The sequence below is a fragment of the Dipodomys merriami genome, unplaced genomic scaffold (genome assembly GCF_024711535.1).
Source record: "Dipodomys merriami isolate MVZ:Mamm:240054 unplaced genomic scaffold, mDipMer1.0.p SCAF_176, whole genome shotgun sequence".
NCBI lineage: Eukaryota > Metazoa > Chordata > Mammalia > Rodentia > Heteromyidae > Dipodomys > Dipodomys merriami.
In genome coordinates this window covers 1,311,867-1,339,396 of record NW_027203115.1, presented here as the reverse complement: position 1 = coordinate 1,339,396, position 27,530 = coordinate 1,311,867, and the positions used below count along the sequence as shown (strand labels likewise).

Below are 27,530 nucleotides of genomic sequence, written 5' to 3'. Positions count from 1 at the left end.
GCTGAGCCTGGGTGACAGCGCCCGCTGCCTCCGGTCTCCCAGCGGCTCGCCATGGCTGGCCCGCAGCAGCAGCCCCCTTACCTGCACCTGGCCGAGCTGACGGCGTCTCAGTTCCTGGAAATCTGGAAGCACTTTGATGCAGACGGTCAGTAAAGCTTCCCAACTTCTGGGTCCTCCTCCCTCACCCCACCCCACGAGGTCCCTAGGAGACCTGGGGCGCAGAGGCAGGGGGGCACGGGGGGGCAGTGTGGGCTGGGGTCCCTTTGCCCACCAGGAGCGGGTATTTCGGGACGCAGAGCCCGCTGGGCTTGGGGTTCTGAGTTTGGGAAGCCATCCGGCTGCTTTGATGACAACTATCAGTAACTTTTCTTCCCCGGTATAGGGTGCCATAGCCCACCCGCCTTTGCGTCCTCATTCTGGGCCGGGTGGACTTTGCCAGGAGGGGGCCTGGCAGGAGAAAGACCCCTCGTGGCTCCCCTTGCTCCTCCTCCTCCTCCCCCCCCCCAACACACACACCTTTCTCTTCAAGGTACTTCTTGAAGAGAAAGGTACCTTAGGTTGACACATACACGGTGGCGGCTGCAGCCACAGGTGTTAGAAGCCCACTCGTGTCTGCCCTCTTGTTCCCCCATTCTGGGGTGCCACCATAGCTCCTAGCCTATTCTGGAAGCTGGGGCAAGCAGGAGATCTCGAAGGAAAACCCTTGGCCTCTCCACCTCGGTTGGCCAGGAGCAGGAATGAAGACTGGCATTTGGGATTCCTAACACTCCCGGGGCTCAGCTACTTGCCAACCCCACGGGCAACCACAGGAGCAGTGGGTGTGGAGGGAGCCCGGGGGTGCCAGTTCCCAACCTGTTCCTTCATAGTGATGATCCTGGGTGCTTTGCGGGTGGGAGAGCTCCTTTCCTGGATGGGAGAAGGAGGAAGCTACATGGGTCTATGTCTTGGCTTTGGGTGGTCTGGACATGGACAGCTGTCAAAAAATCAAGGCTAGACTGAAAAGCCTTTGGAAGTAGCTTCCAGAGCTGAGAAACCTGGGGTATCGGTGGCAGTCTGATTCAGGCACAAAGGAACTCCCTTCATCCCTTTTCCCAGAAAGGTTGCTGAATTGCTGGAGACTTTTTCCATTACATTCTTCCCCCCACCCAAAAAATAATAATAATAAGTGATTTCCCCCTCCAAGGTCCTGATTAAAGTGGACACCTCCTGTCTCTTGACAGGGTGATGGCTCAGGGTGTTATTCCTGGGGTGGAGAGCCTGAAGGATGGGAAACAGAAATTCTCCGGTGACAGCTGGCTCAAGATCTGCTCTTCCCTCTTCCCTGTCCCATCTTAGGGGGTGTGGAGAGGGCTAGACAGACATCCTCTGCCCAGAGTGCTGTGGGGAGACAAGGGTTAATGTCTAGGGATGGTCGTGGGTGAAGTTGTGTTTCTTTGGGGATAGCTGAGAAAACTGGAGGGGCAGAGATGGGTCTCTAGACATCCAGGGGTAGGATCATGGTGTGTCTATGAGTTACTGTCTACCAAGGAGGTGGGTAGGTGGTTCAAACCAAACCATGGGGGTAAGAATGGGTTGTATTTCCAAGCCTCCGCTCATGTTGCCCAAGTCCCTTGGCAGAAAGGGCTCTATGAGGATGGCATTCCCCAAGGATACGCCTGCCAGTTTATCTGCACCAGAGACTTGCATGATTCAAGGAAAGTTACCAAGCGGCCAAGGTTATAGCGCTGGCCTCCTGCTAGATGAGTCAGCTATAAACACACAACTCCAATTCAACTTTCCCCCCACCCCTCCTAGCCTCACAAGGGACAAGCAATAACTCTCTGCATAATTATGCACATCCTTACACTTGCAGATTGTCTAAGACACACTTTTCAAAATAGTCACACCATCTGAGAGGCTGGGAGAGAGAGTCCCCCCTGGATCGATGAGGAGAAAGACACAGAGCGAGTTCGTGGTGGGACTGGCCAGTGCTAAGCCTGCACTCAGGTTTCTAGGCACCTGCTGAGGTCACAAGAAGGGATTTCATTGATTTATTTATTTTAGGTTGACACATATAAGTCTCCCTCCCCTCTGCCCATAGAACAGCTACCTACCCAGCCTTACAGCTGACAGCGTTCCTTTTCCTGGGTGTGTACAGGCCCTGGGGCTTGAACTCAGGGCCTGGACACTATCCCTGAGCATATTTTTGCTCAAGACTAGCACTCTACCACTTGGGTCGCAGCTCCATTTTCTACATTTTGGTGGTTAATTGGAGATAAGAGTCTCATGGCCTTTCCTGCCTGGGCTGGCTTTGAACCATGATCCTCAGATCTCACAGCCAGTTGCCAGTGCCTGGCTTCAGATAGGTTCTTTTATCCCCACAAGGGATCTTGAGCTTGGCTGGAGCATAGCTAAGCTACCATGGGATTTGAAGGACCACTCACTCCAGCTCCTAGGTAAAAGGGGACCTCAACTCACTTCTGGCTTAATTGACCTCTTGGGACATAGCCTCAAAGAGTCCCACCCTGGATCTAAGGAGAAGAAAGGCAAAGGGAACTAAAATGTCAAAGAAGAGCCAGGTGCCAGTGGCTCATGCCTGTAATCCTAGCTACTCAGGAGGCTGAGATCTGAGAATTGCAGTTTGAAGCCAAGCCTGGGCAGAAAAGTCCATTAGACTCTTATCTCCAATAAACTACCAAAAAGCTGAAAGTAGAGCTGTGGTAGAATGCTAGTCATGAGCAAATAAAGCTCAGGGGCAACACCCAGGCCCTGAGTTCAAGCCCCAAGACCTGCACATACCAAAAATAAAAAAGTGAGAGATGAAAGAAAAATGATCTAGAAAATGTATACTCAGCCAAACTATACTGTTAAAGAGTCTGGAGTACATGTGAGATGGAGGAGGGGGGACCTTTATTTCCCCCCTCCCAGCCTTCCCCTCTAAACATCTCAGGGGTGCCCTTGAGCCCAATGCCTCACCACCTAAGTCAGCTGGCCTGGCTCCATCTGGACCTCTCTCTCACCAGCTCTGGCTCCTGTTAGCAACTCAGGCTTTCTTCCCAACTCTAAAGCGCCTTGCTCACCGCCTTAAAGACCACTGGGGGGAGTCTCCCCCATAGCTCACCAGGTCCCTGGAGTGAGCTACAGAACCCAGTATTAACCACGCCACCAGCAGGAGGGAGCTGCCACCCTGCCCTCCTGTATTCTCTTAGTAAACAAAGACAAGGAGACCAGAGGGGAAAGGCTGGACCCCAGCAAGAGGTGAGGTCCTTACTCAGCTCATTACCAAGGAAGAGGAGACGCCATCGTAGTGCCTTTGCCCAGAGGTTGTTATCAAGAGTCACACTCGCCTTGTGAGGGAGAAAAGGAAGAGCAGGGGTTGGAGAGTGAAGAATTAGGACCCAGAGAGGCCATCTTCTTTTCAGAAGATCACACAGTGAAGCAGGAGGGGCTCAGGGACCAGGCCTCCCAACTCTTCCCCATTGGCCACTTTGGGCAGGAACTGGGAGGGTTTTGGAGTTGTCACTCAAAGGCTACACCAGGGGTCAGGAATGTAGCAGCTGAGCTATTCTATGGATGGATGGTGGTTGGGACTCCTCCACACATCACCTCCCTCCTCTGAATGACAATGTCTCCAGCCATTGCTCAACTGTTTCCTGGTTATCTTTTTGTCAGGAACTTGTTTATGTGTGCCAGTTACCCGGGCTTGAACTCAAGGCCTGGGTGCTGCCCCTTACATTTGGTTTTCTCTCTCTCTCTCTCTCTCAAGGCTGGTGCTTTACCATAGTGAGCCACACCTCCACTTTGGGCTTCTTTGGTAGCTCATTAGAGATAAGAATCTCCTGGGCTTTCCTGCCCAGGCTGGCTTTGAACCGTGGTTCACAGATCTCAGCCTCCTGTGTAGCTAGAATTACAAGCGTGAGCCATTGGCACCTGGCTTGTCAGGAACTTTCTAACTCTGCAAGATCCAGGTGCGGGAGAGGCGCATGGGTCAGAATTCACTGCCCTCTCCCTACGCAGTACAACAGACATCCCGAGCCACTGGTGGCTTGTGGGGAGCCACGCTGTGGCTCAGAAGAGAAACATTTTAGTTTGGGCCACCCTTTGGGAGCAATAAGAATATAGGGAGAAAAGGAATCTTCTAGAGGCAAGCAGATGTCCATTAGACTAAATGATGAGTCTCACTCCTCCTGAGCTTCTGCTCTACCTGGCTAAACTCTCACCCATGTACAGAAAGTTTAGTGGAGATGTAGGTGAAATACTAAACATTGAATTTGGGAGAGGGTGTGTTCTCTGCCATTATACAATGGCTAAGAAGAAGGTAGAGCTTCCACTGCAGCTGATGTGGAAGGTAAAAAATAAAAGGACGTTGCTTTTACTTTCTAAATGGATTTACTGTAGTGCTTGCAAATTTTACAGGAGCATGTATTATCATGCAGACAACAGAACAATCAAGATGTAAAAAAGAAAATGTTTATGGAGATCTTCCCTGTACCCCCCCATCACCAAAAAAAGAATATACCTTATTTCTAGGTATAGCCCCCTAACTCTAGGTATAGTCTTTTGTGGGAGATTTGTCCAGCTCCAAAATGGCTCTGGTGTGGTTTTGAGACCTCCCCATCCCTCACAGAAACTGGTCCTTGTTTCTTATACCTGGGTGGACTTCAGTTCTCCTGCAGCTGAGGATAGGGAAAGATAACAAGAAGGACCACATAGGGCCGGGAAGGGCTTTGTCCAGTCTCTTCTTCTCCTCCTAAACCCAATGGTTCTCACAGAAGTCTCCAAACCCATTCCTGGCCAGCACTGGGTGCCCAGGGACCTCGCTCCCTCCCTGAGTACTAACCACTGCTAACTTTCTGTCCCTGGGGGTAGAGGGTGGGGCTGGGGGGGGGAGGAGGAGGCAATGGAGAGCAATGGAGCTCCGCAGAGGTGGGGACAGGCTTGGGTAGCCGGCATTAGAGAGAGCTTAATGAAGACTCATGGGAAAGTAAAACACACGAACTGCTGCACAATGATGCATCACAGACATAAGCCAGTGTGCAGCATTAACATTGTATTAATAGAACAGTGTTATTCCTAAGCTAGCCACTGGGCTTATATATTTAAAACAACAACAACAACAACACTACTGGGTCTAGGCTCATTCCATTCAGGGATGGGGGGGGCGAGGGGTGGGTATAGGGGACCAAGGTGACAGTTGTCTATAGATGATTTTCATCTAAACCTGTTAGCAAATCTCTGAGGAGTCCGTAGACATCTCAGGGGAGGGGGGGAGAGGGGGCAGGGTTGAAGGCTATTTGAAAGAGCCACCTGCCCACCTGGGGAAGCCCTTGGGAATACATGCCCCACGCTCCACGGTACCCTCAGCTGTGACACTAACAAGCACTCTGTCTCTGGTGTGGAGCGTTCACACTCGATGTGCCAGCTCTGCCCTGGGCGCCCTCTGAGTGCTCATCGCCTCAGCTCTCAGACTGTGATTGCACCAGCAGAAGAAGGCAAGCAGGGGGGCCATGAAGAGCTGGGGTTCTCCCAGGGAGGCAGGCAAGGAGCTGGGGGACCCAGGGGGAGCATGATTGTCACAAATGAAATGCATCTCCCAGTAAACAGGTACGTCTGCTTCCATCGGAAACGGACTTTTCTGTACAACCTTGAGCATTTGTTTCCTTCCACATTAAGATGACGTTTGTCGGGAAGAGCAAATGCAGTGGGCCTAACTATCATCCCAAGAAATACTTCCCTAGAGCACAGTGCCCGCCCTGTTCATCATGTTTATTCTTTTCTTCAGATGTGCGGGACTTTACAGGCTGAGGCCCTAGGGAAGCTTCGGGGCCTCAAGGAGACCCCTTCAGGGAAATCTTTCCCAAAGCCCAGAGAGCCAGAATTAATAGAGCAGGCGGGAGGCTCTTCAAGAACAGGGCCTCTCCAGCCTGCCTGGCCCGGCTGGCGTCCCTCCTGGCGGATTGCATCAGATGCCCTCCTGGGCTCAGCCGGCCCCATCTGGGGCCTCCAGCTCTGCTCAGGCCTTGTCTCCTCCTCTTTGGCTCTCTGCGATCCCCCCTCTCATCCAATCTGCCCCGTCCTTCTGGCCTCTTCATGCCTGGGAATCAGCCCAGAGTTAGGCTACCAGCTGTCCATGGGTTCAGGGGGCCCTGCCCAACTCCAGAGCCCTGTTCCAGAAGGAACAGCACAGCCCAGGAACAGATTGAAATTCAAGGGTCCAAACATTCATCTGGGAACTGTGGATCTGGGGCTTTACCATCTCACCACAACACACACCAGGAGCCACTGGGAGGGGAAGAGGTGTGTGTGTGTGTGTGTGTGTGTGTGTGTGTGTGTGTGTGTGTGTGTGTGTGTGTGTGTGTGTGTGTGTGTGTGTGTGTGTGTGTGTGTGTGTGTGTGTGTGTGTGTGTGTGTGTGTGTGTGAAAGAGACAGACAGACAGAGACAGAATGAGAGAGAGTGAGATCCAAATGCAGATGTGGACAGAGGGATTGTCCCTGGAAGGAATCAGCCTTATGACAGAGTCTCCATCCTGTCCTCCTCTCTAAGATGAGTTTGTACTGCCACGTTCTTTGCCAGGCAGATTCATGAAGATCAGGTGGGTAAGAAGTGGGCAGCTCTTTGGAAAGGAGGCCTACTAGGTTAAAATGATATAAATATCAGGGCAGGGCTTACAACAAGTTTCAACTCCAGACAGAAACTATGCTAACATCCCCCGCCCCCTCCCTCCCCCTGCCTTTCCCTGAGCACCGCACTGTGGAGTTCCACACACACTGGAGATCTGGAAATAAGGACCAGGTGCAATACCCAGGGCACTGGCTCTCAAGCGTGAGCATGAGGTGTCGGGTGTGGGCAGTGTTAAAGCACAAGGTCTCTGGGCCATGCTTCTAAAGAGATCCCTCAGGTCCTGGGTGAGGCCTGAGGATTTGCACGACTAACAGATTCCAAAGGACACCAGTGATGCTGGCTCACGCCACAATTTGAGTACCATCAAATCAGTGTGTGTCAGATGTTAGCATGTCAGAAAATCACCTGCAGCCAGGCTGTGTACACCTGCAATCTCAGATACTTGGGAGGCAGAGATCAGGAGGATCATGGTTCAAGACTAGCCTGGGCAAAAAAGAAAAAGAGGACTGTCATGTCAATAAACAAGCCGGGTGTGCTGGCACATGTCTGTGGTCCCAGCTATGTGGGAAGCAAAGGTAAGAGGGTTGAGATGTGACACTCCCATCTGATAAATAACTGAATTTACAAAACAGATTGGGGACATGGCTCACATGGCAGAGTCTCTGCTTCACAAATGTGAGGCCCTGGATTCAAACCAGTGATGACCCAACACCGCCCACTTCCCTTACCCCCAAAAAAGAATCACCTAGGAGCCTAAGACATGTAATAAAAACATATCAGTGGGCTGGGAAAGGTGGCTCAGTGGTAGAGCACTTGCCTTGCATGCCTGAAACCCTGGGTTCGATTCCCCAGCACCGCATAAGCAAAAAAAAAAAAAAAAGAAAAAAACATATCAGTGGGCACTATACCCAGAGAGTCAGATCTGGAAGGCTGGCAGGTAGGACAGGAAGGGGATGGGCAGGGAGGGACTAGAATTCTGCATTTCTAAAAAGCTCCAAGGACACCATGCTATTGCTAGTCGACAGACCAGCCCTTATGCGGTGGTCTATAGTCACCAACTTAGCAGCTTTGGTTGGGTGATTGTTATCACACACCTTAAAGTTGGAGACACGCTTACACCACAGTGCAAGTCTGATGGGACTTTTAAAAGTGGAGACAATATGGAAATGACATCTTGCATTGACGTGAGATTTTACCTTCTCCAGGATGCTTTCAAAACCACTCCATTGTATGGGTCTTACAATAACTAGGGTGCCAAGAGGGCATAAGTAGTTATGCCCATCAGAGAACCTCGGTTACTCATCAGCCCGCAGCTGCTGGTAGAATGACAACACCTTCTCAGGTACCTCTTACCTGCTCAACTCTTCGAATATTTACACACACACACACACACACACACACACACACACACACACACACACACATATCCCTTAATGGTATAAAGCATCATCCTTCAGTCAAAGCTTTTCAAATGCCTGTGGTCATATCAGTAGTGAAGAAGCTCTGTCTCCCTTAAAACTGGGGGAAACAGAGGCATCTGATGGTGAGAATGGAAGCAGGCCTAGGCTGGGAAAGGCTGTGGGGGTCTAGCCCCCCACTCTTTTTTTTTTTTTTTTTTTTGTCAGTCATGGGGCTTGAACTCCAGGCCTGGGCACTGTCCCTCAGCTCTTCAGCTCAAGGCGAGCGCTCTACCACTTGAGCTACAGCGCCACTTCCGGTTTTCTGGTGGTTTATTGGAGATAGGAGTCTCACGGTCTCTCCTGCCCGGGCTGGCTTTGAACCGCGATCCTCAGATCTCAGCCTCCTGAGTAGCTAGGATTACAGGCGTGAGCCACCAGCGCCCGGCTTAGCCCCCCACTCTTTAACGTTCACTGGCTATGGTTTGACAAGAAGGATAGGAGTGATGGTTACTATGGTAACCACACTCTTATTGATGTCCATTCTTATGAGATTTTTCTTGGTGGCTTTTGTCACTCCACCTCCCCGTAAGAGAGTCACAGAAAACCCAAGCCACATACCCAGTGCTAAGGCCCTAACCAGGGCAGGGACCATCCAGTCTGCAGGCCAGGTAACACCCGACAAATTATCTAGCATGTGATGGGTTAGGCGCGTATGCTCTTTCGTCTGCCTCTATGGAGCATTGTGTATGGCCCAAGCAATGATGTTATTGATATGCAAATGACGATGGATAGAAAAGAAGCATCCCACCCTTGTGCCTGAGATGTCCACTAACCCCTGCTGTACCCCCAACTTTTCATGATGGCACCTCCTGGATGATGGGTGGAAGTGGCCTTGAGGGAACCCAAAATGGGGAAGACCTTATTACCCTAGCAGCGGGGACTGCCCACGTCCGGGTCTCACCCTCTGCCTTTAGCCATCTAGATCCTCGCCCCTGTGAGCCATTCCTTCGCCCTTGGGAAACAGGTCCATCTCCACCACAGTTATCACTCCCTGAGATCCATGCTGAGTGGAACTATTGCTCCGGTCAGGATCAAAAGACTGGTTGAACTGAGCCACATTGCATCTTTTTGCTGGGACACAGGGAAAGAAAGGATTCCTAGCATGGCGCCAGGGGCTTATCATTCCCCAACCCAGTTACATCAGAATGTAGGAGCCAGATGACCATATTAAAAAAAATCCCAAGGAAGCCTAGCACTGGTGGTTCCTGGTAGCTACTCAGGAGGCTGAGATGTGAGGATCACAGTTCCAAGCCAGCCCAGGCAGGAAAGTCCATGAGACTCTTACCTCCAATTAACCACCAAAAAAAAAGCAAAAACTGGAACAAGCAGTTCAAGCAGTAGAGTGCTAACCTTGAAAGTTCAGGAACAATACCCAGGCCAAGAGTTCAAGCCCCAAGACCGGCACAAAAATCCCAAGGAAATTTCAGTGTGCAGTAAAGCCTGAGGCATGTCTGATTTCCTTCCCCAAATGCCAGTGAGCTTGGCTAGAGACTCAGCTCAGCTTTGGTGTCTGGTATCAGAACCTACAGAGACTTTCATTTCTCCTATGATCTTCTAGCAAATCATGATTCAACCTTGGGACCTGGTTCTGATCACCCTCTTGCACATGCACTTGAACTCAAGCAACAGTTATGGTACATTCACAATGGGCTATGTGATTTACGTACAAAATTCCACTAATTGTAGATGAGATGGGTTAAATGGCTTCCCTTCTCTGTGTATTTCTGTGTTTGTTTCCTAGAAGTGCTGTAACAAAGTACCACACACTGGGTGACTTAATACCACAGAAACCTGTGCTCGCTCGCTCTCAGTTCTGCAAGGTAGATGGTTAAAGTCAAGGTTTTTGGTTCTAGCTGGAGGCTGTGAGGGAGATTTCCTTTTTCATGTCTTTCTCCCTCTCAGCTTCTAGAGGCTTCTAGAAATCCACAGCATTCATGGGCTCGTAGCTGCATCACAACAGTCTCTGCCTGTGTCTTCACAGGGTCCTCTTCCCTGTGTCTGTGCTCACAGAGCCTTCTTATAAAGACGTCACCAGATTTAGGGCCTACCATAAGCCAACATGGCTTTGTGGTAACTAATGTCATCCTCAATGACCCTATTTCAAATAAGGTCCCATTCTGAAGACCGAAGCAAATGTGGAATCTGGGAGAACTCTTCAACTTTCCAACCCCAGTCTCCCAACTTCTGATCTAACCAGAGCCTGCCACCCACTGACAGTCCTGGGGCCAACGACTATCACCTATTGGCCCTCTGCACTAATAGCTAGCCAGCGTGCTAAGGACAGAAGCCACAAGGCTCCAGCTGCTGCCCACCTCTGCCAGCTCAGCTAGATGTTAATTCCTCTGGCATTCCCTGAAAGCTGGCTGGATGTCCCGAAGATACCTGTTGTTAATCTTGGGTCTCCACATGCAAGTACCCTTGCAAGGATCCTAGCACTGCTACTGACTGAGACACCTGTGAGTTCTCCAGGAGGGGAGGGGAGAGTAGGGAAGGGAAAGTAGGGGAGGGGTTCTCAACCCCTGTTCGAGGTATATCATTAAGCTCTGTGGTTAATTCTTTCCTTTTAAACCTCTCTTTACAGGAAATGGGTACATTGAAGGAAAAGAGCTAGAAAACTTTTTCCAAGAGCTGGAGAAGGCAAGAAAAGGTTCCGGCATGGTAAGCCTGGCCACTCACATTTGTGGGGAAGTTTTCTGTCACATGACCAATATGATTTTGAGCAACCCCATTATGCCGCCACCCAGCAGAACTGGAGGAGCTCTGGTCTTGACACTTAAGGGGGTTTTTTAATTTATTTATAAGGATAAAAAGAAAAATTAGAATGTCTTTAAGAGCACTTTTATCTCAATATCTTCAGGTATCCGAGATTGAGAGGAAGCCATGTTGGGTACCAGGAGTCATGAACTTGCCCCCCACCCCCAGCCAAAACAACATGTATCTATGTATGCATGTACAGAATACATACCATTTCTTCTAGAGACAGACTCCATGGTCTCCCTAAAATGCTTTGGAGGATTAAAAACTCAAGATTCAAAGCTCACTAGACCTCTAAACCCAAGTTTCTCAGCCTTGGCACTAGGGACATTTGGAGCCAAGCAGATTTTTGTTCTGTCAACTTGTCCCGTGCATCACATGATGTCTAGTAGCATCCCTCGATCTGCCCATGAGATGCCAAGAACACCTCCTCTTCGGGTCGTGACAATAAAGCTATCTCAAGACATTACCCAATGTCCCCTGGGGTAGGACCCAGGAGAGAGACGCTACACTCCATCAACAAAGGCTGGATCCCTAGCAGATAGCTGGAAGAAAAGCGAGGGTTGCTGTGAAGGGATCTCTGAACCCCAGGTGGGCCTGACTAACCTTGTGTTAGAGGTATCTGGAGTAATTCCAGACCACATCCCAGAGCATAATGATAGGATGCTGCTGCCTCTGGTTCCAACCTGACTGACAAGCACAGGAAACCCTACAGTTTCCTAGAGTCTTCCTGAGGAGATGTGTAGTGTATTATGAAGCTAAGGTGATAGATCTAGTCTATTGTGGTTCCTATGTCCAGTTCTGGAATGTATGGAGCCCACTCTCTCCAACATGACCCTCTTTTCAGGTCCCTTAAGAATCCCTCTGTCCTCTCCTGCTTCATGCTTTTTGGACAATCCATTGCTAATTAGCAACTCTTCAGAGAGCAGCTCATGAGATGAGTCACGAATCATCCATGAACTCCTGGTTCAAAGCTCAGCAGAGTATCCTGGTGAGACGGAGGTCAAAGCTGTGTGCTTAAGAGTGTCGAGTGATTCATGCGTTTGTTTATCAACAGTTCACTCCATGAGCCTCATTACTGGGATAAAAGACCCTATATTACCAAAATCAGGGCTTCAAAGCAGACTCTGAGCTCATGAGCAAGGCAGAGGAATGTGCTCTAATGAAGTATCTCCTCAAATCCCACAATCCTTCTCTTAGTCATTCCTTTCCTCGGATGGTACTGGGCTGATTTCTGTGCTCAACAGTCCCATTGGGTGCCCTCCAGGTTTTATGAAGAAGTATTATATGGTAGAAAGGACACTGACCTTGGAAGCAGGAAGTAGGAGTACCATTTCTGACTGTATTTAATTGAGTGACCTCAAGAGAAGTGACTTCAGTTTGGACTCCCCATTTGTATGTCAGAGGGAGGGGATGCTCACCTCACAGGGGCCCATAGTAAAAACTCTAACAGGTTGACCTAACAGGTTGATTTTGTGAGAAATCCTTGGCATCATACTGTACACATTTGTAAATGAAAATACTGACTAGCAAATAAGGATTGGCAAATGGAGACCAATTTGGAAGCAAAAATAAAGGGTTGTAGAAAAGATCCTCTGAATTAATAGCATTTCCCTTGGCTATTCATCTCATCTCATGGTCTACATCCTGAAGAGTTGCTAATTAGCACTGGGTTGTCCAAAGGATAGCATAAAATCAGAATAAGCACTGTTGTGGAATTGGTAGTTTATCTTTAAGGAAGAAAATAAACAATTCACCTTGCTATGGTAGAGTGCTTAGAACCTATTTGGGAACACTAGATTTGTTTGGGGTTTGTGAAATGTATCTCAGTAGTGCTGAGGGCTCAGTTTTCATATCTTTTGATAGGGTTATGGTTTAATCCATGTCAGAGGCAGAGAGAGGAGCATATTGTATGGAACATGTTCATGTGTTCCAACTCCCTTTGGAAAATACATGACTGAGCTTTGAAGAAGAGATCATTTGATTGGGATGTGTCCTGACAAGGAAAAAGATGAATGAGTCCTGATCTCTCCAAGCACTGTCTCCAGTATTGAAGTATTTGCGTCCAGGAAACAAAACAATTCCTGACATTGCTACCCTGAGATTCAGGCTCCCCCAGGATGTGGCAGCAAAAATCATCCCCCCCTTTCCCTGTTCGCAGATGTCAAAGAGCGACAACTTTGGGGAGAAGATGAAGGAGTTCATGCAGAAGTATGACAAGAACTCCGATGGAAAAATCGAGATGGCAGAGGTGAGGGTTTGTGTGGAAGGCTTGTCTGTCCTGTGCCTCTGCCCTGAACATGCATCTTGCTGTGACCTAACGAGGAGAGGCCCACCGCCAGGGCTTAGGCTGACCCAAGAGAACAGGTGAAGCTCTTTCTCTGTGTCATCCAAGAAAATAGGAAACAACAACAACCTAGGATAGGGATGAAGACTTCAAATGCCCCTAGATATTGCAGCTGTGTGAGGAGCCTAGTTCAAGGCAGTAGGGAGGATGAAGGCTGATGAGCAAGTATACACATTTACATATATGTGTGCCTGCATATATATATACATTTATATATGTATATATATCACATTTAATTTATACATTTACACATTTAATTTATACATGCTTACATACATACACCTATAATCATATACACACATCTACAATCATATACTCAAACATAGAGTCACACAATCAATCTGTGTCATTCTGGTTATTAGTATGCCACCCACTGTCAGGGAGGCAGAAATGACAGTGTTGGCACTTGGATTAAAGTTCCTGCCAGGGAATATTGTCTTAGATGCTGCTGGAGGGCTCAGATCCCTCAGCTTTCCTTCCTTCGCATTTTATTGGCCAAAATAGGTCACATGTCTACCCATAAGCCAATCTCTGGTAAGGGGGAGGAGATGATCACGCTTAGCTAATTAACTAACTTAACTTAGCTAACTTAACTAATTAACCTGCCCAAGGATTCTGGGAGCTGAAGAAAGGCCAAAGCTCAGGTGTGTGGGCACAAAGCAGTGCTCGCTGTCTGACCATGTTGGTATTGTTCTAAGAATTCAATGGTTGAGGTCTTAAGTAACATCCATCTTCCATAGTGAAAAAATCTGTGAGTTTAGATTTTTGACCATGAAATCACCACCACAACCAGATACGGCCATTCCCTCACTCCCCGAAGCCGCCTCCTGCCTGCGATGCCTTCTCTCCCATCTACCGAGATTGGTTGGCAGTTTGATTTCATGTATATGGGCTCATCGGCTAAGTAGTCTTTTGAAGTCTGACTGCTTTTGTTTCGAATGAATTACCCTCTCTGTCCGTCCAGCTGTCCCTGCATTAAGGCTTAGGGTCCCTTGCAATCACTTCTCAGAACCGCCTCCCCCTCCCAGGCCCTGGTCAAGGAAGGAAGCAAAATGGAGCAAATGGCGACTCCCAAGAGGCTCTCCATTGACCACCTTCTAGCTTCCTGTGGGAAAGTCAGCTCTGCTTCTGAGGGGCCATAACGCTGGCATTGTTCTGTGTTTCCTCAGCTGGCGCAGATCCTGCCGACTGAAGAGAACTTCCTGCTGTGCTTCAGGCAGCACGTGGGCTCCAGTGCTGAGTTCATGGAGGTGAGGCCCCAGACACTGCCTTCTCTCTGCGCAAGGGCTCCCTCCTTCCTCCTGTGTTTAGACAAGGCCCTTAATGCCTGGGGATAATCCCAGGAGATGCTACACTGCCCAGAGCTCAGCTACTCGAGGTGTGGGCCATAGCCTAGTATCAAAGGTGTCATCCAGGTTCTTGTCAGAAAGTCGAAGACCCTGCTCCACTAAATCAGAGGGAACATTTTAAGATCCCCAGGTTGCATTCACATACTAAAGTATGAGGATCAAGATGAAAAGTAAGTGTGGGCCAAGGTTGACTGGGAGAGGGTGTGTGTGTGTGTGTGTGTGTGTGTGTGTGTGTGTGTGTGTGTGTGTGTGTGTGTGTGTGTGTGTGTGTGTGTGTGTGTGTGTGTGTGTGTGTGTGTGTGTGTGTGTGTGTGTGTGTGTGTGTGTGTGTGTGTGTGTGTGTGTGTGTGTGTGTGTGTGTGTGTGTGTTGCAGCTCCCCAGTGGAGACTTTGTGGCAGCATTTGCAGAGGGAAGGACCTAATTCATTCAGTTTGGCACTAGGATGTCCCTAGTGCAAAGATGTATATATGTACTAAAGCTGGGAGAGTCAAGGGAGAATTACAGCTTCTAGTATCTCCCAGGTTTGATCTTAAACTTGTAGACCGGCTGCAAACTGGGCTCCAGTGTTTTCCTCATATAAAATGGAGTATCAGCCAGGCACTGATGGCTCACACCTGTAATCCTAGCAACACAGAAGGCTGAGAAGGTTCAAAGCCAGCCTGGGCAGGAAAGTCTATGAGACTCTTATCTCCAATTAACCACCAGAAAACCAGAAGTGGCACTGTGGCTCAAAGTGGTAGAGCACTAGCTTTGAAAGCAAAAGAGCTCAGAGACAGTGCCCAGGCCCTGAGCTCAAGCCTCACAACCAAGAAAGACAGACAGACAGGAAAGACAGACAGACAAGAAAGAAAGAAAGAAAGAAAGAAAGAAAGAAAGAAAGAAAGAAAGAAAGAAAGAAAGAAAGAAAGAAAGAAAGAAAGAAAGAAAGAAAGAAAGAAAGAAAGAAAGAAAGAAAGAAAGAAAGAAAGGGAGGGAGGGAGGGAGGGAGGGAGAGAGGGAGGGAGGGAGGGAAGAAGGAAGGAAGGAAGGAAGGAAGGAAGGAAAGAAGGAAGGAAAAGAGAGTAAAAACAAAAGAGTATCACCCAGTTTGCAATAGAAATTCTTAAATATCCTTACACCCAAACTTTGAATATCCAAACTCAGATGTCTCTTAAATCAACCAATACATTAAAATCATGTAAAATGACAGATATTGAACTATTTTTCCATGCCATAAAAGAGGAAATTCCATATGGTTTGGCCAGTTCAATTACTAATCCTAATGTTTAGCAAACTGTCAAGTATTTCTTGCTTCTTTCCTGAGTTTGCACCAGGGTATTCCTCAGAGTGAAAAGCAACGTGTACTTGTCACACAAATTGCCTGTTCTGACACACACTGGACATTAATGTGACTTCAGTTGTCATTCACTGGGTTAAATCCAGTCCCAACTGCCATATGCTCTCCCCATGATTCACCTTCTAGAACCATGGGCCAGCCTGCCCAGAAACACACACAGGCAGAAAGTCAGCTAGAGAGACCCAGTTCTTAGGGTATATTTTTTGTCAGTCATTTTTTTAAACTACAACTTGCCTAAGCATCAGATAGGAGTTTAATTTTATGGTGCTTTAGAGAACTCTCCCAGCTTTTTAGAGATGGAAAGATTCCGTAAACTGGTGGTTGGCATTCTGGATTCTGTCCTAAATTCTCTTGCCTATCTGAAGGGGAAAAGTCCAGCATATTTTTAAAAATTTGCCAGGTGTTGCTTTTGAGAATATGTTTTTTTTCTGTCTATAGAAAAGGGAGTATGGGGCTTGGGTAGAGCTCAGAGATAGAGTACTTGCCTAGTATGCTTCTATCCCCAATACTGAAAAAGCGAGGGAAAAACCAAAGAAAAGGAAAAAGAGAAGGTAGGGCCAGGTATGATGTGACATGTACCTGTAATCCCAGCTACTCAAGAATCTGAAATCAAGTAGATTAGAGTTCAAATCTGGGTTAGACAAAAAGTTAGTGAAACCTCGTCATAGTCAATAAAGCTGAGTCTCATCTATAAAGGAAGCATTAATAGGGGGATCATGGTCCAGACTCACCTGGGCGCAAACATGAGAAATAAATAACTACTGCAAAAAATGGCTACAGGCATGGTTCAAGTGGATGCTTTAAAAAGCACAAAGCTCTGAGTTCAAACTCAGCACTTCCAAAAAGAAGGAAGGAAGGAAGGAAGGAAGGAAGGAAGGAAGGAAGGAAGGAAGGAAGGAAGGAAGGAAGGAAGGAAGGAAGGAAAGAAGGAAGGAAGGAAGGAAGGAAGGAAGGGAAAGGAAAGGGAAGGAGGGAGGAGGGAGGAGGGAGGAAGGAAGGAAGGAAGGAAGGCAGGAAGGAAGGAAGGCAGGAAGGAAAGAAGGAAGGAAGGAAGGAAGGAAGGAAGGAAGGAAAAGGAGCACTGTTCCTGATAACTTCTTTCATGATTAGAAGTCAGAAAATGACTGGCATCTACTCCATCCTGTTCTGGGAATCAAAATGATAGCTTTCATATGGTAGAGGTCCCTAATGGAGAGCAAAATTCATCACCATCTTCCTTTCTCTTTCTCTCTCTGTCTCCATCTGTCCCTCTTTCTCTCTAAATTATTAGCCACTTCTCTCTTTGTGGTTAAAATGATTCCACACTCATGCTTTTATTCTTCCAAAGCCTGGCATAACTGCAAAGCAGACACCCCCTGGCCCCTACATTTGCTGAGAGCTCACCCTCCCGCACTAATTCCTCCTCCTGGAGTTGCCCATTCATTCCATTTTTATCAGGCAGAAACATGAAATGGCCCCTCAGGAGCCCTGAAAGGCTTGTGCTCTGGGACAACTCTGTCCTACTGCTCAGCACAAAATGTAATGTCTAATTTTAGGGAAGCCTCGGGACTTCTTTGAGATTCTACAAAGCCAGGGTCTCTTGAACTTGGTTCCTTGAATGCAAAGCGAATAAGGACACTGATAGATGAGCTCAGAGTACTGGAGGGAAAAAAAGAGTCTAGCCAGGGAGTCCACAGCCAGCATGGGGTGCGGGGTGAACTGAAGGAGGGAAGATCTGCCACAGGATCTAGAAGAGCAGCCTCTGGATGCCTTGCTCTGTGGCAGAACTGGGGAACCATCTCCCCAAGTTGTCTATAGTAAGTCCACTAGGATTTGCTCATGTCTCGTAAGTTTAAAATCAGGACCAAAGTTTGATGTGGTAAATAGTACAGCCTATAATCCCAGCAGGAATTGCAGGAGACTGAAGCAAGAGGATTAAGAGTTTAAGGCCAGCTTGAGCTACACTTGAGATGCTTCTCTCTCAAAAAAAAAAAATTCCAATGCAGGCACCAGGTGCCGGTGGCTCATGCCTGTTATCCTTGCCCTCAAGAGGCTGATATCTGAGGATCACAGTTCAAAGCCAGCCAGGGCAGGGAAGTCCTTGAGACTCTTATCTCCAATTTACCACCTGAAAACCAGAATTGGTGCTGTGGCTCAAGTGATAGAATGCTAGCCTTGAGCTGAAGAGCTCAGAGACAGCAGCCAGGCCCAGAGTTCAAGCCCCATGATGAAGAACAACAACAAAAATCCATACCAAAAATCTCCTAACCTAAGCACTAATATATCATGAAAACTCTACTAGCCTGGTAGATGATATAAAAGAAAGACTCTAAATTAGCCATAAACTCTTAACCGTCTGGGCAGGAGATAAAATTTAGAAGGACTGGTGATTCTGACTCTCAGGAAACCAAGTATAGTTGGAGTTCAAGGATATGATTTGCAGCTAGGGGATGTGAAGGGAAGAAAAGTCAAGGGAACAAAACTTGAAAGAAAAATCTAAGAACTATAAGACACCAGAATAGTCCAAAGATTTAGGAGGAGGGGGAACTCTGGGCAGCCCCTTCCTGATTCCTCATTTCTGCCAGATGGCTTTTGGGTAAAGGCTGGGTCTCTGAGCACTTGAATACAGGACGTGTGTTCTTAGGACATCGTATTCATTACATATGACTCTATAACAAATTATCCCCAACATTTAGCAGCCTAAAGCAATCAACTACTTTTTTTAATCTTAGAGTTTCTATGACTGAGAATTTGGGGATATCTCAGCTGGATGGTTCTGGGCCAGAATGTATGGTCAGGATACCCACTGGGCTATGTCCCTCTGAAGATCTGACTTGGGCTGGAAGATAGGACATCTTCACAATGGTCAGATCCTGTCACCTGATGAGACTGTCTCTCTTTGTCAAGGACACAGTTACCATGGCCAACAGGCTGGGCCTGGGTTTCCTATAGGGATCCAATACATGACCAAATAATTAGGGCTCAGATAAGAACCACTATGGGATGGGATCAGGGTGGCATCTGATTGGCCAGGCATAGATCACATGCCCACCCTCCTTCTGGAGATCAACCTTCCTTGAACCATGTAGTGCAGAGAGGGAGAATGTTGAATAAAGGTTCAGAGATAGTCTAAAATAAGTGATTGCTTTTTCCCATTTTGTTTCACCATGAGACATGACTAAAAGGCATTATGATATAGGAAAGGAAGCAAGTCTGTTCCTGTCCCTGTTAGAGAATGCTCTCCAATCTCAAGCCTCCACTTAGTATGAGACACTTGCAAAGCAATAAAAAGATACCCTATACCCCAAACAAAAATATAACCCACCAGATCTTTGTTCTAGTCCTGGTGGAGACTTTCAGGTTAGTTCTTTAGAAAGTGTAGACTGTAGTTAAGGTGATCCACAAAAGGACCAAGACCTACACCATGTTAGAGTAGGAGACCTTGTCAAAGCACTTTTCCTCCCTTTTTGTGTGACCTTAACTAAGAGACTGTCCATCTCTTCCTCCAGAACATTACAGGGACTGGACCATCTCCTTGCCCTTATCCCCCCTTCCCCACTGCAAGGCTCTTGAATACCAAGAGCCTGGCTGGTTCATTAAGGAGAATTGGAAGGGAGGTGTGTAGGTCTTGAGATGTCTTTGTGAATGGGTTGATATTCCCATTGCAGGCCTGGCGGAAGTATGACACAGACCGGAGTGGTTACATCGAGGCCAATGAGCTCAAGGTAGGTTGGGCCTCGGGAAGGACAGAGAGCATGAGAATAAGACTGGGGCCAGCGTTGCAATGGGTGTAGGAGACGTAGGGAGGAAGAAGACATGGGCTGAGGAGAGGGATATACAGTCTGCTTCGCAGTGCCCAAGCCTGGCACAGAATTGTTGGATTTGCTCAGAGAAGCCTTGTGAGGTCAGGGATGTTAAGCCAAACTCCACCCCCTCTCCACCCAAGAGCCCAAGACAGACTGCCGAACACCTCCAATCTCTCTAGACAACCCATGGTTCCTGGACACTGGCTGAGCTCTGGGCGCTGAAGGGTGAACCAGTCTTTATCACCTATTCTGTGGGCAGAGTTGTACCCAGGAGCTTCAGGGTCCCTCCACAAGTGCTAAGACATGGAGGAAGCACGTGGGACATACGCTATATAACTGGTAGACCTCGAGAAACCATCTTGACTGTTTGAACCAACAATGATGAGGGGTCTTATGAATGTCTTGAGCTCTGACCAGGCCTTTCTTGTTCCAGGGCTTCCTGTCAGACCTGCTGAAGAAGGCCAACCGGCCATATGATGAACCCAAGCTCCAGGAATACACCCAAACCATAGTGAGTGACAGAAGCGTCCGCCTCCCAGGGCACGGGACTTGGGTCTCAAAGCCACTGAGATTCATCTATCCTAATTACCAGGCCTTGTCAAGTGAGGCCTGGCAGTAGGCCTCAGATACCTCAGAGTGCCCATGGGGCTGACTCCTGGGACAGTTTGAGAGTGGAGGGCATCTGTTTCCATGGCAACTTCTCAGCCCTGGGAGAGGATAGACCCTTGATGCTAGCTGCTACACATCAGTCACCCCCCTCCCATCCCCAAGAGTCTCCATTGTGTCTCCCATGACTGATTTAGACCATGCTGGTCCCTGATTGCCAGGTAACCTCAGTGAAGGCCTGAGCACACTCCAGCCTCCTCCCTCCTCTCCTCCCCAGTGAAAGGAAATGGCAAGTTAAAGGCCCCGCATGAAAGGTCAGAGCAAATAACCGTAGTACGCCTTTCTGTCCCCACCAGCTCCGGATGTTTGACTTGAACGGGGATGGCAAATTGGGCCTCTCAGAGATGTCCAGGTGAGGACCTTCCCTCCTTCTTGGAGTTGCTTTGAACAACTTTCTGTGCTGCCGTCACCCATCACTGAGAGCAGCTGTAGAATTGGAAACACCAACATATCACTTTGTCCATCTCCCCCTCTTCTCAGCTCCCTACCAACTTCTGATTATAAAGTGATCACAACCTGTTTCCACAGCCACAGATGCTGCCTCTGTACCTCCTAATGGTGTGTCCATTGCCTATGCCCTGTCTACTAATCTCTGCTCTAATGGTTTCTTTCCAGGCTCTTGCCTGTTCAGGAAAACTTTCTGCTGAAATTTCAGGTAAAAGAGCCATTTTGTTTTTTCCTGGCTTCTTCCCTTCCCCTCATCGCTCTGAGCTTCAAAGCTTTTCCTTCGCGCTGATCCAACATGCATACACAGACACACACACTTGCTTACACACTCACTCTCATACATTCAGATAACACTCACATTCCTGGGCTTTTGTTACAGGGCATGAAGCTGACCTCGGAGGAGTTCAATGCCATCTTCACATTTTATGACAAGGTAAGAGGGAACGGGGGGGAGGGATTAGGGCCCCCAATATGGGGAGGCCCTGGCCAGAATGCTCAATAATATCTGTAAGAAGAGATCTGATTTCCAGAGGGGGGGGTCTCTGGGCCATGTGGTTTCTTTCTATAGCATTTTCTGCAAAGACAAATGTCATTCTTGATCCTTGGCCTATCAAGCCCAAGGATTTGGTTTCTTAAAAGCACAGCAGAGGGCTGGGAAGGTGCTTTAGTGATAGAGTGCTTGCCTAGCATGCATGAAGCCTTGGGTTTGATTCCTCAGTAACACTTCAGCAGAAAAAGTCGGAAGTGGCGCTGTGGCTCAAGTGGTAGAGTGCTAGCCTTGAGCACAGAAAGGCCCTGAGTTCAAGCTCCAGGATTGGCACCAAAAAAAAAAAGCCACAGCAGAAAGTATTTATGCAAGACAGTTAGCAATGCTTAGAGCAGGAGTGGGTCATTCTGGCCCCAGGTCATGATGTTATATGATAGCCAGTTGTTTTCCTAGGACAGGGAGATGACCTCTTTGCTACAGCCACTCCTCCCTTAACTGTCCCCTGGCCCTGTGACTTTCCTGGTCTTCTTTACAATCAAAGGATTGGAGGTTGACTTGAAGCATCCCCTGGATACAAGGAGTTAACTGTTGTCCCCTGGAACCACATTTATATTTTCAATGTAAATAAATGCCACACGTCGGGTGCTTGTGGCTCACTCCTTTTATCCTAGCTATTCAGGAAACTGAGCTTTGAGGATCATGGTTCGAAGCCAGCCTGGGCAGGAAGATCTGTGAGACTCTTATCTCCAACAAACCACCAGAAAACCAGAAGTGGTACTGTGGCCTAAGTGGTAGAGTGCTAGCCTTGAGCTGAAGAGTTCAGGGACAGCGCCCAGAGTCAAGCCACATAACTGACAAAAGGAAGGAAGGAAAGAAGGAAGGAAGGAAGGAAGGAAGGAAGGAAGGAAGGAAGGAAGGAAGGAAGGAAAGAAGGAAAGAAGGAAGGAAGGAAGGAAGGAAGGAAGGAAGGAAGGAAGGCAGGCAGGCAGGCAGGCAGGCAGGCAGAAAGCAAGCAAGAGAAAGAAAGAAGGAAAGAAAGAAGGAAAGAAAGAAAGAAAGAAAGAAAGAAAGAAAGAAAGAAAGAAAGAAAGAAAGAAAGAAAGAAAGAAAGAAAGAAAGAAAGAAAGGAAGGAAGGAAGGAAGGAAGGAAGGAAGAAAGGAAGAAAGAAAGAAAGAAAGAAAGGGGGGGGAAGGAGGGAGGGAGGGAGGAAGAAAGACCACAGGGAAAGCTACCAAGAGTTTATACTGAGAGACCTCATTACTGCACTAACTGGGAAAGACAGAATTGACACATTACACAGAATTACACAGACGGAACCTTTTGTAGAAAACATGAGAGAGATTTGACTGCAGACGCTCTGTGATGGTGGGGGGGAAACAAATCAGGCCTCAGTCAGATAACTGGGGCCTGGGTGTCAGAGCTCTGAGCTGACTCTCTGCTGCCACCCGCAGGATGGAAGCGGCTACATCGATGAGAATGAGCTGGATGCCCTTCTGAAGGATTTGTATGAGAAGAACAAGAAGGTGAGCAAAGGAACAAGGGGGAGGTACCCAGAGCTGGGGGCGGTGCTCAGAGCATCTTGCCTCGTTTTGCTCTTTTCTGATCTTCCATATGGAAGCAAGGCAATGGAAGAGTCTTGATTTTTGTTTATATCTAGTTTGATTGTTGACTTTTAATAGAATCGGGGTAAATAAAAATAGACATAACAAAGTTTGCCATTTTAAGTATGTAGTTCAACCATATTAAATATATCCATCCTGTTGTGCGATCATCCCTTCCATCCATCTCCAGAACACTTTTAATCTTGAGAAACTCAGGCTCCATACCCATTAAATGCAAACAGCCCATCCTCCTCTCCAGTCTCCTGGCAACCGTTCTACTTTCTGCCTCTGTGAATTTCTTACTAGGTACCACATAGAGGAGATTTCTCTAATTTCTGGCTTCTTTCACTGAGACTAACACCCTCCAGGCTCATCTGTGTTGTCGCATGTTAGAATTGCCTTCCTTTATAGATCTGAATAATTGTGCCTGTACATATTAGCCCCATTGTGTCCACCATTCCTTGCCGATGGGTATTCCAGTTGCTTCTGTCTGTGGGTTGGGTGACTGACATTGCCATGAGGAGATGATGGTGTCAACAAAGGGCAATCGCCTATGAAGATTTTTTAACACAAAGAGACATGTTGGAAGGCAGGGCCCGACAGGAGGTGAGGGTCCTTCTGAATTGATCACTTAGGATCCATTGAAGGTTTAGCTCTCTCCAAGAAAAGACGAAGAAGTGGTTTCCATTCTTTTGCATGGTGTTGCCTCTTGGGCTTCCCCCAGGGACTCTGCATGGGCTGTCCTCGGGCGCCCAGGATGTGAAGAATCAGGTAGAACAATAGCCAGCAGACAGCCTTTTCCACTGTCTTTCTTCACATCCTGGAAAAATGTCTTTCATGGAGCAAATGGTCTTGCTTCTTTCTTTAATTAGATGGTGAAAGCGCTATAATTCCTTGAGCTGTCTAACTGCCTAGGCTGCCAAGCAAGAGCTAAATTTAAGGCTCAATTTCAAGGGAGAAAAAAAATCACTGCAGCCTCTGAGTCTATCTGTCTCTCTTTGCAAATGCTCTCTGAGCCTTTCATCTTCTTCCTGAATAGCACCCTTCATTTATTTCACCCCGCATTTATTTTTATGTTACCTACAAGTGCTTTTGGAAAGAGACAGCAAATAAGGGATAAAGAATCAAATACTTCCCAGGAAGAAGGGAGCCTTCATCAAGTATTGGAATTCAGCAAACTTCTTCCTAACACTATATCCAAGTACAAAATTATTTATGTGCATAAGTGTCCAAAGGGATGCTTACCTGAGTGGAAAACATAACTTTCATTTAATTGCATTAATGAAGCATACTTCATCTTTATAGGGCTCTGCCAGACATCTGAGGTTGATAGATTCTAAAGATGTGCATTCAATCTCAATTGAAGGCTCAATTTAGTGGCATATGATTGTGGTCTCAAAGAGGGAGAAGTAGAAGGATTTTGATCAAAGGTTGCTCTGGACAAAAGCAAGAGACCCTATCTGAAAAAACAAACTAAAAGCAAAAGAACTAGGATATGGCTCAAATGGTACTTGTCTAGCAAGCATGAGGCACTGAGTTTAATTCCGGCCATGAATAGTGACATGAATGACATGAATAGCCTGGTCTTCAACTCAGGAGAGCCTTCCTTGATGGACATGAAGGATAACACATGAGCAGGACAGGTGGACTCCAGATATAGAAACAATGGCAAAGAGCTGTTGAGATTTGGAAGCAAGTCTGCAGGTTCAAGAACAGGATATTACTAATATAGCTGTATCTGGGTGCCTTCCACCTGTACCATACCCCAGTTCGGCACCTGGAGATGAGGGGAATGAATTGGTAGAGAACACTCACTACAGCACTGAATACCAGCACCTGAGCAGGGGAGGGAAAGGCCACTTTTGATGAGCCCACATAGCAGGTGCACTTCCATTTTGAAGTGGGTAGACAGTGATAAGGTTTCTGAATGGGCAAATGCTGGAAGCTCTGGAACCTGGCTAACGATATCTCTTAGCCATGGCAACTTGCTAAAACCTTTTGATGTTTTAGGCAAACCTTGGGAACTCTCCCTGGTGCACTTCACCCCTGCACTTGAATTTTCTCAAGTTTGGGGGAGGGCCCCTTCTTTGGCTTTTAAGTGAGTGGCAGATAACTCAGCCACACTCCAATGATACAAATTAAATGGCACTTCCAGAAACGTTTCAATAGAAGCACCGCCCCCCCTCCAGGTCAGAGATGCTTTCAAGCATTCTTGGTTTGGGCCGTCACCAGAAAGTCATAACATGAAGAGGTGTCTCTAAAAAGCAAAGAACATGACTGATATTTGAGGACTGAGAAAGAGGTGACTGAGGACAGATGACCCTAAACACTTAGGTGGGGTTCAGGGATAAGGGACTAAAGATATTTATACTGAATTGATCCAACTTTTGTCATATCTTCATCTTCATATCTCCATTTTTCATTGGCAGAATGGAGATTGTGACTCCTTGACCTGGAAGGGGAGGGCTTTTTAAAATATCATCTAGTTATTTTAATGTAAGAGGTTAAAGAGAAGAGAAAGAGAAGAAGGAGGCAGGAGGAAGGGAAAGGAGTGAAGTATAGGAAGATGTGAAGGAGAGACAATTTTCCACTGTTGATTTTGCTAGATTTCAGGCTCATTGGCTTTTTGCATCCAAAGCAAATACTTAATATAAGGCCTATTGGTGTGGGTATTCTGTTTCATCTTGGTCTCCATTTATAAGGATTATGGGCTTATGTTCATGGATCATGTGTCTCAGAGGCTTTTGCAGACATTAGCAGCCAATGGGTGAGCGAGAAGTAGGCTGGTGCCAGGCACTGGTGGCTCAAATCTGTAGTCCTAGCTACTAAGGAGACTGAGATTTGAGGATTGTGGTTTGAAGTCAGCCTGGGCAGGAAAAGTCCATGAGACTCTTATCTCCAATAAACTACTCAGAAAAAGCCGGAAGTGGCACTGTGGCTCAAGTAGTAGAGTGCTAGCCTTAAGCACAAAGAGGTTCAGGGACAGCTCCCAGGCCCCAAGACCAGGAAAGAAGGAAGGAAGGAAGGGAGGGAGGGAGGGAGGGAGGGAGGGAGGGAGGGAGGGAGGGAGGGAAAGAGAGAGAAAGAAAGAAAGAAAGAAAGAAAGAAAGAAAGAAAGAAAGAAAGAAAGAAAGAGAAGGAAGGAAGGAAGGAAGGAAGGAAGAAAGAAAGAAAGAAAGAAAGAAAGAAAGAAAGAAAGAAAGAAAGAAAGAAAGAAAGAAAGAAAGAAAAAAGCAAGCCAGCAAGCAAGCAGGCTGATGAGTTTTATATTCAAGGAAACAAAATTTTTTGTTTAAATGGAGGTGGTGTAGGGAATTTTGATCCAGTATACTTGGATCCAAGACCAGGGAACTTTCCTGATTTCCATCACCCAAATAAGGGGAACCCCAATAAGACAGAAGAATAAAGACAAGTTAAATATTGTATAGTTAACAACTGTGGGTACACTGGTCCCCCTACTGGGAATTGCTGAGCATGAGTGTTATACCAAGTGTTTGTATCTATTCCCTCACTCCATCCTAACACCGCCATGTAGAAGGTGCTATTCGTTTATCCCTTTTCTAGGTGAAGCAGCTGACTGCCTTCTCTAAAGCAATGCAGCCAGCACTTGAAAGAGGGTTTTAACCTAAAATCTATAAGATTCCAGATTCCCTCTAAGCCCCTTACCCTGGGACGAGTGGAGAGGAAGGTTCCCGGTGGATGTGTGTGATGTGTGGAAGCGCTCCCTTGGGTGGATCCATTGCTGAGCCTGCTCTCGCCCTCTCCTTCCATCTCCCAGGAAATGAACATCCAGCAGCTTACCAACTACAGAAAGAGCGTCATGTCCTTGGCTGAGGCGGGAAAGCTCTACCGGAAGGACCTGGAGATTGTGCTCTGCAGTGAGCCCCCCATGTAAAGAAAGGGCCATGGGAGCTGCTTCTCCACCTGCCCCCAAACCCTTCCCTTGCTCCCTGTCACTTCTCCCCAGACCAGAGCTAGATCGTGAGCACCCTTGCCCCACCCCGGCAACCTGCACATCTCAGCTTGCAAACAGGAAGGCGGGATGGCGAATGGGTGATGGATGGGACTCTTGTGAGTCAGCTCCAGCCCAACCCTGACCAGACATAGGGCTCTGCCCGCAATGGTCACCAACTGCATGAATGGTGGGGGGGGGGGAGGGTGTGGGTACAGCTTCCCTAGTTCTCTTTGCTGTGGTGCATGTGTGCATTTGCTGTATGATTTAGGCTTTTATGTCCAACAGAGTGGCCTCTTTCCTCCTGCTGCCTCCTGCCTTTCCTCCTGGCCACTACCCACCCCAACTTTCCAGGTTCCACCCACCATCTTGCTCATGGTGTAGCTGTTGTCTCAGAGTTCCTGCTGTGGAGGGCACTGGCCCTCTTCTTGCCTTCTTTACTCGTGTGCTCCTTTTCTCTTTGGGTTTCCTGTCTTCTTGTTTACCAAAGAAGAGTTTACAGACAATAAAGTGGAAACACTCTGCTGTGGAAAGTCACCCAGTTCTTGTCAAAGGGGGAAGCTTCCCTCCTTCACTGGGGGAGAGCCTGGTCTCATGTGAGGTGGAGGAGGGGACTGTGATCGATTAGTTTGGGTATAGGGCCCCAAACTCTATGGATTTCAGTCATTTCTTTCGCCTGTCTCTACACCAACCTGAGTCACTTCTTTGTTCCATGTTTGTTTATATCTCTCAGATTACAATA

The 27,530-nt window shown here is 47.6% G+C and overlaps 1 protein-coding gene across 1 annotated transcript; it reads left to right on the top strand.

Annotated features, from left to right (window-relative positions):
* Calb2 (calbindin 2) lies at positions 1-27,321 on the top strand. The gene is made up of 11 exons (XM_070026180.1): positions 1-145; positions 10,644-10,720; positions 12,978-13,067; positions 14,333-14,413; positions 19,497-19,553; positions 20,068-20,145; positions 20,597-20,652; positions 20,916-20,955; positions 21,127-21,180; positions 22,687-22,758; positions 26,615-27,321. The coding sequence occupies exons 1-11, from the start codon at positions 52-54 to the stop codon at positions 26,729-26,731; spliced, it is 816 nt and encodes a 271-aa protein (XP_069882281.1). The 5' UTR covers positions 1-51; the 3' UTR covers positions 26,732-27,321.
* The last annotated feature ends 209 nt before the right edge of the window (positions 27,322-27,530 follow it).

Bases quoted from the DNA above. Each gene is read 5' to 3' on its own strand.
- Calb2 (XM_070026180.1), top strand. From the start codon at position 52: ATGGCTGGCCCGCAGCAGCAGCCCCCTTACCTGCACCTGGCCGAGCTG. The intron at 146-10,643 runs GTCAGTAAAGCT...CTCTCTTTACAG, and splicing joins GAAGCACTTTGATGCAGACG to GAAATGGGTACATTGAAGGA. The intron at 20,653-20,915 runs GTGAGGACCTTC...GTTTCTTTCCAG, and splicing joins GGCCTCTCAGAGATGTCCAG to GCTCTTGCCTGTTCAGGAAA.